The 14,840-nt window shown below is 44.9% G+C and overlaps 1 protein-coding gene across 1 annotated transcript in view; it reads left to right on the forward strand.

Annotated features, from left to right (window-relative positions):
* The window catches only part of mef2d (myocyte enhancer factor 2d), a 48,693-nt gene that overhangs the window by 14,000 nt on the left and 19,853 nt on the right, over positions 1–14,840 (forward strand). Inside the window, exons 2-3 of the mRNA XM_030781086.1 lie at positions 7,537–7,967; positions 10,962–11,165. Of these exons, the coding sequence (XP_030636946.1) occupies positions 7,914–7,967; positions 10,962–11,165 (258 nt within the window). The 5' untranslated portion in view covers positions 7,537–7,913. The remainder of the gene's footprint in view (positions 1–7,536; positions 7,968–10,961; positions 11,166–14,840) is intronic.

Here is a 14,840-nt window from a genome sequence, read left to right on the forward strand (position 1 = left end):
ATATGAAAAGAAGACTTCATAATTGCACCACGTTAAGGGAAATATTACAGAACACTCCTTGGAAAATTAAACCTTAAAGTAAATTTTTTTTTTTGTGTTTTGTTTTTTTTTTCTCTGCGCCATTCCAGATGGGCATCAGCCACTCCGTATTGTTCCAGACCAGAATGGATTTACATTCAATAACACATGGGCCGACGTTTTATTTCCTATGCCTAGAAAGCTGCCATGAAGAGCTGATCAAGCACGTAAAGTGAAAAACTTAGATGGCGTAGAGCACCACTAGACTTCACAAGTTGAGTCTTCTAACAGCTGTGCGGGTGTATTGAAAGCAAAAGAAGGGGGGTTGGAACAAAAGGTGTGTAGGCAGCTGCCACTGCATTTAGTGCGGCTTGCAAAATCTGTAGAGAGAACACGCACACACACACACACACACACACACACACACATGTGTACAGGAGTAATGAGGATCTGACAAAGTGCTTTACTACAACCCAACTCTAACACCCAACCACCCTCTCAATTACCACCAAAGACACTGATGAATTGGAGCCAGTTGCTAAAGGCATATTAGGGCAAAGGGTGTAAGGGGGTAGTACAGAGAGGAGCTCAGACTGGGCTCTCCACCATAGGCTTGTCACCGGACCAGTCGCTTCTGTCGGGCACGCAAAAGGACGGGCCACAGCGCACACAATTGGGGATTTTTTTCCATTCTTTTCACTGTCTGGATTATGCCTTATCTTTGACTTGGAATATTTAAATGTGACTGTGATCTATGTATACCCGATTACTGGCAAACTGTTTTTGACTTGAGCAACAGTTAAAGGGTAAGACTGATTTCCATGCAGAACAGAAACTAAATTAACATTATACTTTTGCATAGTGACCTTTGTTGAGAGTCAGGCCTGTAGGAGTCCTGAAGGAGAAAAAAAAAATCTGTTATTTATTATTTCGTTTAACTCCTGTCGAAGGCAAAAGATTGAAAAAAAAAATATTAGAAATGGTTTGTATGTACAAATTATTCAAATGTTTTCATTGTTACGGTGTTCTAAACTCTTTACTTATCATGATTATTTACTGTGGGTTCTTTTCCTCCCAGTAGCTAATTCCACAGCGACGGAGCTTTCTGGATTTGATTTCTTGTGTTTATCGTTATCAAAGACAGTCTTTTAAAATCATAAAAAGCAATGTTTCATTAGGCCACGCCATCGTCAGTTCGGTGCTGGAATGTTTTGTTTCGTAAACAATTACTCGAAACTGGCGATTTGGGACTTGTGGCGCCTTGAGTGTATTTGTGAGCCGGATAGAGGGGCGCGAGGTGACTTGGCTGTCGTCTGTGAAGACTGCCCCCCACCCCCCACCCCCCTCACCACCCCCTTTCAGTATCGTCGCTTCAGAATTCATCCGTCTTGTGATTTTGTTTTCGTTCCATTTTTTTCATGAAGGAATTTTGAAATCCTGTTCATTTTCTGAAGCTCTTCAAGTCAGTCTCTGCGCTTATCTTATCTCCAAGTCTTGTTCTCTGGTATTGTCTGAACACTCTAAGCAAATCTAAAAGTGTGTAGGAAACTAAGGGGAAAAGGGACACATTTCACTGCGGACATTGTAGTAACTTCATAGATATGATTAGCGCGATGCTTTACATTCTTGTGGCGTGTGTTTTATCTGGCGTGAGAATTTTTTTATTTTTTTTTTCCCCTTCCTGCGTTTCTAAATTTCATTGGCCCCTCTCACCATAGTTTCTGCTGTTTATTTTGACACATAGAAAAGTCTGTTTTATACAGCCAGATCAAAGGCTGTGGCAAAACATTGGACTCTTGGTTGAAATCCCAGGTGGGACTCAGGCATTCTACACCCCCCCCCGCCACCCCCACCCTCAGGGAAAACATAGTGTACGTTTTTCCCCGATCAGACACACTCTTGGTCAAGAGAAGCGACTTTTCAAGTAAACTAACGCTGTCGTTGAGCCCAGTAAATGTAGAGCCAAGCCTACTCTTTCCATGATCCTTCTGTTACTTGACAAGGAGAAAAAAAACAAAAAAAAGCTGTTTTCTCAAAGCAGCCGTAAGATTGGCTGCCGCTTGAAAGAGGTAAAATTAGTTATGCCCCTAATTGATGTGTAATTTACTGTTGTTAAGAAACAGCACGATTCCAGCCTTTGTCTGCTAACTGTGAGCTAAACTGATCAAGGAAGACTTCAGAATTCTTTCAGTTGATTTTTTTTTTTTTCTTTTCTTTTTTGTTTGACAGAATTGAAAACAGCATTCCAAGACTCCCTTTGAAATGCTTTCGTCGGTGAAGGCATTGTCAATAGACTTTTGATAGTATTTCTTGATAATTCACGTGTGTAGACTAACGTGGTGTATCTTGACGGGGAGTGGACTGGCTTCTTTTCTGACTTCTGTTGACGTGCTTGTGTCGTAACGTCCTCTTTCCGACTGTCAGTGCTGATGTCATTTAGTGTTTGACTGCGGGGTGTATATTCCTGTAGACGTTTATCGTTCACAATCATCTGATCTGGAATGGATGGGGGAAGGCATAAAACAGAAGTCTACTCATAAGGTCAGTTATTAGAGCATGATGAAAAAACCTCTTGAGTGCATATGTTTAAAGGTAGAATGAATGGAGCTTTTTTTTTTTTTTTTTTTTTTTGTTTTCTTTGCTTTTCCTTTTTTTTGGCTTTTGCTCCTTTAGCAATATTCTCATAGTTTAAAGGAGTGGTTACTTAAGTGATTGTGCTGAGTGGGTGTGGTCATATATAGGCCCGTTGTCATCTTACAGGTTTGATCACATTGTCAACAGGGTTGATCTGATGGAGATATCACCGTCAAACAACAAACTTAAGCATTGTTCAAGCAAGCCACGTCGCTTGTGTGGTTTCAAAGCAGTCTGCCTCTCAAATGTCGTGTGAAACTTGGTCTGTGATGTTTACAAGATTACGTAAGACCGCACGTTTCAAATGAAGATGCACTCTGTAGTGCTTTTGTTTGCCTTCTGAGTATTGACAGGACAAGCAGCTAGAGCAGCAAAGACACTCTACCGCAACACTTGCCCCTTAGGGGGAACCGCTGCTCCCTTGAACCCCCCCCCCCCCGCCCCCCCCCTCATATCTTTATGGTATCGAGTTCCCAATATGGCTTGGTAGGCCCAAGCTGGCTCCCTCATCTTGGGAAAAATCTCTTCTGTGGACCTGACCATGATATCACGATTCAGGGTTCTTCAGTTACAGCAACGGCCAATGAAAAGCAACAACAATGACAACAACAACAAGAAAAAAAAAAAAAAAGAAAAACTCACAATACATGGTCAGCAGCATTGGCCATATTGGAACTAGCAAGTGCCTGCCGGTCCGGGAACATGAGGCAACAGGCTGGAAATATCCTGCAGTTGGTGCTGGCAGTACAGCCCAAGGTTGGAGTAAAATCACTGGAGTAAGTCCCAGAGGGCAGACTGAGAGCTCTCCGTGTCCCAGTTTGAGAGCTTGCGTTTTGTAGAGCGAGCAACTCAACTTCATATCCAAATCAAGCAGCGGTCTTCCGCTCGAAACCGTTTTTCTTTTGGTTTTTATTTACTATTATCGACCAATTCGGTCGTGCCTAAATAAGGCATCCGCCGCTGGTAGTACTCGTTATCGTAACGAACGCAAAAACACTTCAGACACGCAGTGACCCCCCCTACAGATTTCCCTGTCCCCATGCTCTCGGCACAGGCCAGCCTGCTCTGGTTACCCTCTCTAAGATACCTTCACGCTGGTTGAGTGATTACGACTGGTGCTGATAATATGAGTGGACTCGACAGTCTTAGATTCCTCTCTCTCTCTCTCTCTCTCTCTGAGCTGGTTAGTAGTATGCCAGAAATATTTTCCTCTCTGGTAGCATTATGTTGGCCTATACGTTTTCTAAGCATGCTGTTTGCCAGGTGTAGACTTTATTCCGTTCTCTCCGTAACCTCTCCCCCAGGTTTAAACATGTCTTTTTGGCTGCAGTTGTACCACCGTATGGACTTGGATCAATGATTGTGGCAGCGATGACAGAGCAGCGGTCTGGGTGCTCTTTGTAAATTACTGGTGCTGTAAACAGTTGAATTAAACAACAGCGCAGTCCCGGCAGGCTCTTGTGCTGAGTTGGAAAGGTGATGGATTTCTCAGCACCGGTTTTCTGGCCCAGGTCCAATCCTTGGCACTGACTGTTATCTCTGAGCCCCAGGCTGTTCTGCCTCGAGTTACAGGCTGGGAGGACAAAACTGGACTCTCTCACACACACCCTGTAGAGGAGATATGCTTACATACGCACGCGCGTCCCACACACACACACACACACACACAAACACACACACACACACACAAGGACAGCATATGCCCACACATGGAATCTGGGAGGATGTGCTTATCTGAGTGGAGCTTCTATAATCCATAGCTCTTCAGTTGAAGCTGGATTGGACTGTGTTGTATAGGGTTTCTCTAGGGCGGAAATGTTAAAAGGTGTTAATGAAACATGAGATTTGCTTGAAAATTGAGCAAAGGTGCCGTCATTCTCTGGAGATTTCTATTGAGGCTGAGATTGTGTATGTGGAAGTGAGAGTGTTAGCTGTGCCTTGGTGGGCAAACCTAAAGACATGGTTCAGAGACTCTTCCTCAGTGGTACATGGAATGCTATAGATTTACTCTCAGTACATTTGCTCGAATGTTCTGTTGTTTTATCAGAGAAATAAGCCGGGAGTGCTTTGTGAGACAGGGGAGCAACAACATTCAATTCACTGATGTGTCAGTCTCTTTTCATATTCAACAGTTGTGAGACCTCTCAAACTGGATAAACAAACATCAAGATTTTTTTTTTTTTTTTCATGAGTTATTGTTGTTTTCAAAGTAACCCAGTCTTCTGTCCATTAAACTGATGTACTTTGGAAGTTCTGAAGATTGTCCTCCCATTAAAATGAATTTGGTTTTTGTTAGGAATGAGTGTGGTGATGGGGTCCCTCAGGGTACCACATTAAGTACAGTGCTTAATTTAACCAAATGGAATTATAATTAAGATTATTGGAATTCTGCTTTCATAAGAAGTAATCACATATAAATCGCTTTATGGCAAGAGCATATTAGCCTAGCAATTATAATTGTGCCAGATTTTTACTGGTTACAACACTGACAGTACTGTTAAACTCATGGCCTCTTATTCAGTTCAGGAGCACCTTAAGGAGGACCTGTTTCAAGGCAAGGAGAGCTAAGTGTGAAGTGGTTTTTTTTTTTAGCTTTACTTGTTCTTGAAACATTTCAGATTCTGTTTTTTTTTTTTTTTACCCCACTGTGAGGTTTTTTAGAGAATAATTTTTGATCATTACCTCAATATTGTGTGCATGTGTGTGTGTGTGTGTGTGTGTGTGAGTGTGTGTGTGCGCGCCCCCCACTGATGGGTCTTCATAAAAAACAGAAGGGCAGTTTCATTGCATACAGATCAGTTTAGGTTTTTCTCACACTGTGAATAAGACACACTGAAGAAATATTTCAAAAGGATGGACATTCCTTTTTATTTTGTTCGTTGACTCCTATAAATTGCTCCCTTTGTGCCGTAAACCACAAACACTTCAAGTCCTGGTGCCGTCCGTGTGAAAGGACATCCCTGCCATAGATCAGAGATGGGAAGTGGCCCCTCGTTGCTGGAGGGGGTAAAGGTTGAGGACTGGCTCGCCTGCGCAGATAAAGGAGCCTTTTCATGTACGCTGGCCCCGCCAGCCCAAAACAAACTCTGACAGATCACTGCCTTTGAACTCGGGGTCTGGGCTCCCGATGGCTAGGCCGACCGTCGCTTCCCGTCAACACATCCTCTCCCGCCAGAGACTGGGAGACAGAGAGCCAACGTTGACCACTCTCAAGCTCAGTGTGAGGAGAGTGCTGAAGTTAAAGACAGGGTCTGCAGTTTACCACACAGCAGCTCTGGGCCCTGGATGAATTTAGATACGTCTAAACACCCCCCCCCCCCCCCCCCCTTTTTTTTTTTTTTTGTGGGTCACACTCACGGTTGTTATCGTAACATCTGCGTGTTTTATCTCTTTGCATTAACGCTCGAAGAGGTTTTGACAAATGGAAATTTAGAAAACGTTCCATGCTGCCTGTATCTTTCCTTGTAAACAAGGAGGCAGGTCCCGTATGGTTTTTGCGCGGCAGTTCCGAGGAGGAAAAGACGGATGACTCGCGGCTTTCCCGATTCAGTATGCCCCGATGCTTTGACACAGCCACTGTCTGGATGTGAGTGTACACAGTCTGGATGTATATATAGAACTCCTATTTTAAGAGATAGATAGTTATAGCAGGTCTTAAAATTATCGTTGACTCTGCGGCTATTCTGAGGCTACAAATAAGCTCATTCATGCAGTCACTCATTCATACCGGCTCACAAGTGCCACACACCCGTTCGTTTTTTCGCTTGCGAGCATCTGTTTTTTTTTTTTTTTGTTTTTTTTTTCCCCTCTCTCTCTCTCTCTCTCTCTCTCTCTCTCTCTCCCCATCTCCCTTGTCTTTCAGCCTCAAACTGTCACTTCAAAGTGTTTTCTTCCCAGATGATCCGTTTTAAAAAATTTAAAACTTCAAATTACACAGCTGTATGAATGCCACATGAGGTCAGCTCTCACCAAACATTTTAACAGTAATGAGTGGCATATAGAGAAACCGTCTCTTAAGGGAATAGGCCTAATGACTAATTATAGTGTCGTTCTGGCCGCGGTGGTGGTCTGAGGGAGTGATATTGTCGCTAGCCTCAGCTCCAAAGACTCCAAAGCCTTGCCCAGGCTTCAGCGTTGAGGCTTCTGGGCTCCGGCTGGCTGGGGCACGAGCGTTGCATGTTTGGTTCGATTTGTAATCACATGCAGCGTGTCAAGTTTGGGGAGGCAGTAGCTTGCCGCAGGCCCCGCGAGGATCAGTGATGTGGCGGTGATGTCTCTAATGAAGCTGACACAGCACAGCCTCGTTCTCACTGGCCCCAAAGGGTCCACACAGCTCGTCCTCCCTCTCTCTTTCGCTTTCTTTATCTCTGTCTTTCTGTCCCTCTGTCTTTTTCTTTCTCTCTCCATCGCTCCATCCCTCTCTCCTCCTCTCTCTCTCTCTCTCTCTCTCTCTCTCTCTCTCTCTCTCTCGCTCCAGCGATGTAAATCTTAACATAAGGCTTCTCCATATTGTGTTCCTCTTCTGGAGTTTATTTGAGAAAACTATGCATTAAATCCACTGGTGGCATCGATCGGTTTCCCGTGCTTGATTTCACGTATGTTATTTGGTGGAGAACAGCAGATAGTCATGTGTGTTCCTTAATGAAAGATGCCCTTTGGATATGAGTAGTTGAGATGGAAGGTTTTGGAGCACATCGTTGGCAAGCAAATTTTCCACGAGTTTGCTTTTTTTTTTTTTTTTATATAAAGTGAAAATACAAATATTTGGCCGGCTAGACAAATAGTTCCAGTTTGTATTTACCTCCTTTAAATAACTAAAGGTTGCATGCAGTCAACCAACCTGCTAATATACTTTTTTTTTTCTTTTTGTCTTTCATTTTGCAGGACTAAAAAAAAAAAAAGACTCATCCAAGACCACAGCGTTTTTCAAGGGGGGAGAGGAACTCAGAACAGACTGGATGATTGGATGACTCGCCTCCTGAACGGACCATGATCTGAAGGCCCTGACACGAGGCCTCGCTCTTTCTTCCTGTCCTTTTTTTTTCCCCCTCTGTCGTGGAAGCAGCGCCCAGCTGCCCCGGACAGGTGAAGCAGCAACAGACAGACAGACGGAGAGACAGAGAGAGAGAGAGAGAGAGAAAGAAGTGAACACACAGTCAAGCACCTAATCGGCAGCCGCTCACCTGCACTCCCCTCAGGACAGACACGACCTCAGACACCGACCACGTCCCCCACGCGTCGCCCTTCAGCACAGAGCAGCCATGGGGAGGAAAAAGATTCAGATCCAAAGGATCACAGATGAGCGAAACAGACAGGTGAGAAAGCAACAACTGTGTTCTGCACTCTGTGCATCTGTGCTGCGTGCGTGTGTGTGCGCGCGTGTGTGCGCGCGCACGTGCGTGCGTGTGTGTGTGTGTTTACGCACATCCCTGTTCAGGTGAGAGTGTGTCTATGTGTCGAGGGAGCTGTGTTTGCTCATATGTGTAGCTTGTGTGAGTGTAGACTTGACAAGGATTTATGAATTGGTTGGTATAGGAGACCCAGTTTCCCATAGAGCAAGATTGTTCAGAGCACTGTGCTCTGATATATTGGTGCTCATTAATGCCATGACGAAAAAAACAAAAAAATAAAAAAACTCTGCTTCCATATTCCTTTTCAATGTATGCATTTCATAGAGCAGCATAGCAGGAGTAGCACAATAGCTTAATAGTGGTGTAATTAACATCTTAATTTTTTTTTTTTGCCATCTGTTTTCTTCTTTTGATCAATTGGGCCAGCATTTGTTCCATATCGTTGCAGCTGTTTCAACAATCCAGCGACTTTGATGTTTACATCCATATGGAAGCTTCCAGCAAAGCAATCACTTATCCATGAATTGATATATTGTATTGTTACATTGCTGACTGTATCCATTGCAGTGAGAATCATGTGATAGCTTGCCAGTTAGATTGCTTTATCATTATTATTATTATTTTTTTTTCATTTTTGTACGAGGCTAAATGTTGTACTACACTGATTTTAAATAATTAAACTAAGTGTTAAGGCATGTCTTAATGAAAGTGATTGCTTTGTGAGTGAAGATGTTTTTGGGCATTTTTTGGTTTACTTTTTGACAGTGTTAATGAGTAGTGGTTTTGAAGACTTTGTTGTCACTAGCTCCGTGGTAGCAGATCAGATTCAGTTTATGATTCATTATCATACTGGATGTTTGTGGTTAGGATCATGTTGACAATGACTAGTCCATGTCTTTACTGGGTTTCCACTGTAGCTGATATGATTCTGCCTTGATGATGATGGCCTGCCTTTTAACCAGTGTGTTAAACCTGGTCTAAGTAATTGTGCTCCTCCCATTAGAAAAGGCAGGTGTATGCACTGAGAATTTAAAAAGTAACGCAAAAATACATTGAAGATTTTTTCATAAGCATATGAAAGAAGACACGCAGACACACACGCACGCACACACACACACGCATGCACGTACACACATGCACACACGTGTACGCACACACACACACACACACACACACACACACACACACACGCAGTGCAAAGTAACTTTATAACTTTGAATATGTGTATGCTGTAAAGGTCAGGAGATGAGTGTACAAACCCAAGGTTAATTGGTTTGGGAGAAGGGACGGGGGAAGAACCAGGCTGACGTTCCCACCTCTTGTCAAAACATGGCACATTCTTCTCAGTATGAAAAAAGTCGCAATCCTGCTGTTGCTATTGGAAACTCTCAATTCTATTTTAATGCCAATTATGCTCTGCTTGTTTATCCTGGCATTTGAAAGTAGAGGGAAGAAGAGAGAACATTGTTTCACTAATAATTCTCAGTTCTCTCGTGTTTAGTTTGTTGAAAACTGTTTTTGCCATTCGAGTCATCATCTGTCAGCTCATGTTATGATGGGGTTTTTTTTTTTTGTTTGTTTTTTTGGGTATTTGTTTTGATATTAGTTTATTTATAGTCTCCAATGGTATTAATTTGACTTATATTTTTGTTTATTTTTGGTGAGACAAATCCACCAGTGTCCCCTCACCCCCTCCTTATTTCCTCAGCAGATGCAGTGCCATGTCTTGTTCTTTCCCCTGCATTACAAGCGTGTGTATTTACAAGAAGGTGCCGGTTCAGGGGTGGGGAGGAGGGGTGTGATTGGAAGGAGGTGGGTTTGGTAGGCGGTTGCCCATGGAAACGACCCCGAAATAATTTGATTTGTGGCAGCGGGGAGCAGTGAGCGAGCAGGAAGGAGGGAGGGAAGACAAGAAGACGAGGGAGAGGAAGATGGAGAGGGAGAGGGAGAGGGAGAGGGAGAGGGAGGAAGGCAGGGAGAGATAGATAGAGAGAGAAAGAGAGAGCGCGCAAGCTGTCAGTAGCTCCATGGAGATGCATCAGTGTAACATGGCGAGAGCCGAGGCAATTAGTGACTGAGGGAGGAGAGATGGACAGAGATGAAGACACCACGGTCTCCAATGCCACCTGAAACCTCAGCCCTGTGTTTCTGGGTCTGTGGCTCATGCCTCTGTAATGCTCTCTCTCTCTGTCTGTCTGTCTGTCTGTCTGTCTGTCTGTCTGTCTGTCTGTCTCTCTCTCTGTCTGTCTGTCTTTCTCTCTGTCTGTCTGTCTCTCTCTCTCTCTGTCTCTCTCTCTCTCTGTCTCTCTCTCTCTCTGTCTCTCTCTCTCTCTCTCTCTCTCTCTCTGTCTGTCTGTCTCTCTCTGTCTGTCTCTCTCTCTCTCTCTCCGCTTTCCATCACATGGCACCTCCAGTTTAAACTCTTACAGATCTGTGTTCTGACACACAGAAGTGTTAAGGCTTTATCAGTGTGAGAAATACCAAAAAACCTTTGATGTATTTCATCATAATCACTATAGGGCCTTCTCTTGGAATAGTTGTAGTAGATTTTTTTTTTGTTTTGTTTTTATCTTATTTATTTTTTGATGTTTCCACTGACAAATCTTTCTAATTTTGGGGAATATTTGCTGCTCTGTTTATCCGAACACTGACTGTAGGTCAGACTGACTTTGATCTGAATTCTGTTTCCCGGTGTCAGTGAAGCACCAGTTTGTTGTAATGATTTCAGTAAAATTGTTTCATGACTCAACTTTGATGGAGATTTATGCTCGAAATGGTCAAAGATCATATTTTCACTGATGATTTTGAAGCAAATTTTTTATTTCATTTGTGAACCGGGTTCTTTTAGTTTCTTCTCTTTCCTTTACTGGATTATATTCTCCCCTCACCGTTGCTCCCCTAACGTCTCTGACTCGCTTGTTAACATTGCCTCCTGTTTTCTCTCCTCTCCCTCGATAGGTGACATTTACCAAGAGGAAGTTTGGTCTGATGAAGAAGGCCTACGAACTGAGCGTGCTGTGTGACTGCGAGATCGCCCTCATCATCTTCAACCACTCCAACAAACTTTTCCAGTACGCCAGCACAGACATGGATAAGGTGCTGCTCAAGTACACAGAGTACAACGAGCCGCACGAAAGCCGGACGAACGCAGACATCATCGAGGTATGAGGGGCTCGGGGAAAAAAAGATCTACCGAGTGAGGGACTTTTTTTTTTTTTTTTTTTTTTTTAAAACGCTTTCTAGTCTTATCACTTAGAACTCAAAAGCACCCCTGCAGTTTCTGCAAACCGCTCTAGGTCTGAGGAAGATTATGAGAATCGTGTCACCGATCTCTTTCCATCTCCAGAAGGTTCTTCCCCTCTCTTTTGTGTGCGTAGGTCTGTGTGGGAAGACGGGGAAACGAACGTAGGCCTCGTTCTTTTCTTTTCTCTTTCTTTTTTTTTTCTCCTCCCGTTCGCTCTTCTGGCGTTCCGGTGGGAGTTGGCTTCTGTTTCGGTCGCTTCGGATGCGGTCCGTCTTTTTCGAGTGACTCAGGGGTGAAAGCGCCCAGCCTAAGCCGGTGGCCTTGCCGTAAGTTGAGGGCAGGACCTTGTCACCTTTGGGTCGGGGCCAGAGAGCAGCTTGCTGCTGGTGCAGGAGAAGATTACAGGCTTATGGAGCGCTATATGCAGCTGGCTGCCTGCCTAGAAGATGGTGGGACAGCAGAGGTCAGGACAGCTGGGCGCGCTGCCTTCTCGCCCAACTTTGGCCCCCAAGAGCGAGGGCAAACTCGAACTCGGGCATGCACGCAAACTGGCCCCGTCCGTCCAGGCGGTATCTGCTTTACTTAACGCTAGTTGTCGGCCAAAGTGCTCGCAAAGGGTAATAGTAAGCACGTTTCGGCTGTTTTGATCTTCCCCGAAAATGCATTTGCGGGGTGCTTTTTTTTTTTTTTTTTTTTTTTTTTTTTAATGCTACATTTGGTCAATGTTCTTTCCCCAACATGGTTATTCTTCTTTTGGCTGACAGCTAATTACTCTGAAATTCTCAGTGGTCCGATAAATTGACCATATATGGTATCATAAAAATGATGTCCTTCCTTCATGCTCACTATTGGCTACTGAAGAGCCATAAATCTGAGCACTCTCAGTCTATTCAGTTATAACTGATGTTGCTCTCAATGGTAACATGACAGAGAGCACCTGTTTCTTTTTTTTTTCAAGGTGGTGTTGTTTTGCATTGCATTCTGAGAGAATATTGTGGTGAGAAACCAGTGGTTTGAGTGTGTGTGTGTGTGTGTGTGTGTGTGTGTGTGTGTGTGAGAGAGAGAGAGAGAGAGAGAGACAGACAGAAAGAGAGAGAAAGAGAGAGAGAGAGAGAGAGAGAGAGAAAGAGTTCACAGTAGTGACAGTGCAGCTGGCTTCCTGTGGGCTGTAGTTGCAGATGGCTCTTAAGTGTTTGTCTGTGTGTGTGCGTGTGTTTTTGCGTGTGCGTGTGCATGCGTATGCGTGCGTGTGCGTTCATGCTTGTGTGCTGTAGCAGGGGCGTTTGTGCGCTCCGGGACACATTAGCTCAAGCCTGACTTGGCCTCTATGTGTGAGTTTGTGTGTGTGAGTGTGTTTGTTTTGTGTGTGTGTGTGTGTGTGTGTGTGTGTGTGTGTGTTTTTACGTGTGTGTGTGTGTTGTCGTTGTGAGCTCCGCAGCGGCCCGGAAGACTGGCTCATGCAATATTCAGTGGCAGTGTGATGGAAAGTGCCGGCGTTCCGTGCCATATTCACAGCACCCAGTCTGGATAAGGGCTTCCCTTCTGTACCACTACAAAAACAGGAACACCCCCGTTGTGCTGATGTCCGTTTTTTTTTGTTTTTTTTTTTGTTTGTTTGTTTTTTTTTTATTCACCTGTACTCATTCAGCTCTTTCAGGTTCTTGCTTTTAAATGTATCTTTAGCTCCAAATGGCCCATCTGAGAGCAGCGAAGGGACGTTAATGGCGTGGAGCCCATGTTTGCTGCTGGTTCCAACAGATACATTCAGCAGAGAGTCTGGAATCAGATAAGCACGAAATGTGTCCGTTTGAATGCACTGCCTCTTCTCATTTCTTCCCAGAAGAAGAGCCTCTGTATGAATTATGGAGTGTCAATGCACACATGTCCTAGCAAAGAGAGATACTCCCCTACCCTTAGTCGCCCCCCCCGCCCCCCCCCCCCCCACCGCTCAGACTGTACATACTGTACGCTACTGCAAGCGCAAATGCAGAAACACACAAGCTTACACACACACACTAACATACACACAAGCAGGCATTCCTTCAACGCACGGCTGAACAGCTATGCATATGAATTTGCAGTCTCTCTCTGTGCTCTCCCTCTCTCTCTCTCTCTCTCTCTGTCTCATCTTCTGCTGCACGTGCTGTGTGTATGTGTGTGTGTGTGTGTGTGTGTGTGTGTGTGCGCGTGTGTGTGTGTGGGCTGCTTGCATACATCTCCTGCCAGAGAGTGTTAATCTGCTTGACTGCAGATCCCAATCAGGGAGCAGAGAAAGAAAAGGAGAGGAGAGAGAGAGAGAGTTAAAGGAGGGAGATGGATAACCGGAGAGAGAGAGAGAGAGAGAGGAGAAAAGGTGGGGTGGTTTTTCCTTAAGCGGCTCATGAGAAAGGCTGGCATCACCACCTCCACTGTCAGGGGTGGTCTGAAACCTCGCTGACACAGGTTCTGGCTTGTGACTGAAGAGGTCTCATGTTTTGTACGGTGGAGGGGGAAAAAAATCGTCCCATCGTGTCACTTAACAAAATACCTCCAAGTCACTTTGTTGCATTTAAAATGTTTTAAACGTCTGTCACTCTCACACGGTTAAAACTTGGGAGCCGGCAGCTCGTCGACTCACAGCTGAGGACTGTGAGGGGTATGACATGACTGGATTGATCCAGACTGATGGAGGGAGAGAATTGCCTCCTCTATTGCCCCCCCCCCCCCTTGCCCCTGCAGTGCTCCCTCCAGGCTAATCCTACTTTGCAATGTCAAACAAATTCCTCCCAACTCCCCTAAGACCTGTCATATCCCTATGGCCTAATCTCCATCGGGCTGAACAAGTTACGCCGTCTTCACTCGCCCGTCCCGCCCAAGTCATGTGACCTTCCACCTTCTGTTACCGCAGATACAAAACACAGGTTTGCATATAGCTTACACCAAGGCATAATCCAATTAAACTTCATGTTATAATTAAGTAAAATGTATGTTTGGGGTGCGTGGGGGGGCGTAGGGGGTGGGGGGGGGGCAGCAGTCGTTTAACACGAACAAAAGACGCTAGTTTGTTTTGGAAATCAGTGATTATGGAGGAAAGAGGATTCACAAATGACAAATGCCGTTTGATATCTCCTAATTTTCTGCGGGGTAATTAATTTGAAAGACTTGTTCAGTGTTTGAAATGTCCAGTCCAAAGGTTTTCACGCTTTGAGCCCAGCTAATCGGCTAACGTTCTCTCCTCAAGTGAGCTGTTATCTGATTGGTCCGCATCTCTTGTTCCTGCCCCCTCCACCCCCCTGTCCCCAACCCTGTAAGCATGTGGGCTCAGTGCCGATGATCTGATGGAGCAGCACCATTAAGCACATGCATAAATGATACTCAGATTGGACGTCTAATGGCTAAAGGCTCTCTTTAAAGAGGATGTCATATGAAGAGAAACAGGAGCTTGCAGGTCATCCTGTGCTGGGATGTGGATGTGTGTGTGTGTGTGTGTGCGCGCGCGTGTGTCGTGTCGCCACGGTAGCGCTCTGTTGCTCGGCAGCATGGCGGTAAAGCCGAAGCTTTAAGTCCAATCTCTTGAGATGGCCTGGGGGCCTGTGCACCCCCCCCCCCCCCCC

The sequence above is a fragment of the Chanos chanos genome, chromosome 8 (assembly GCF_902362185.1).
Source record: "Chanos chanos chromosome 8, fChaCha1.1, whole genome shotgun sequence".
In the NCBI taxonomy this organism is placed as follows: Eukaryota; Metazoa; Chordata; class Actinopteri; order Gonorynchiformes; family Chanidae; genus Chanos; species Chanos chanos.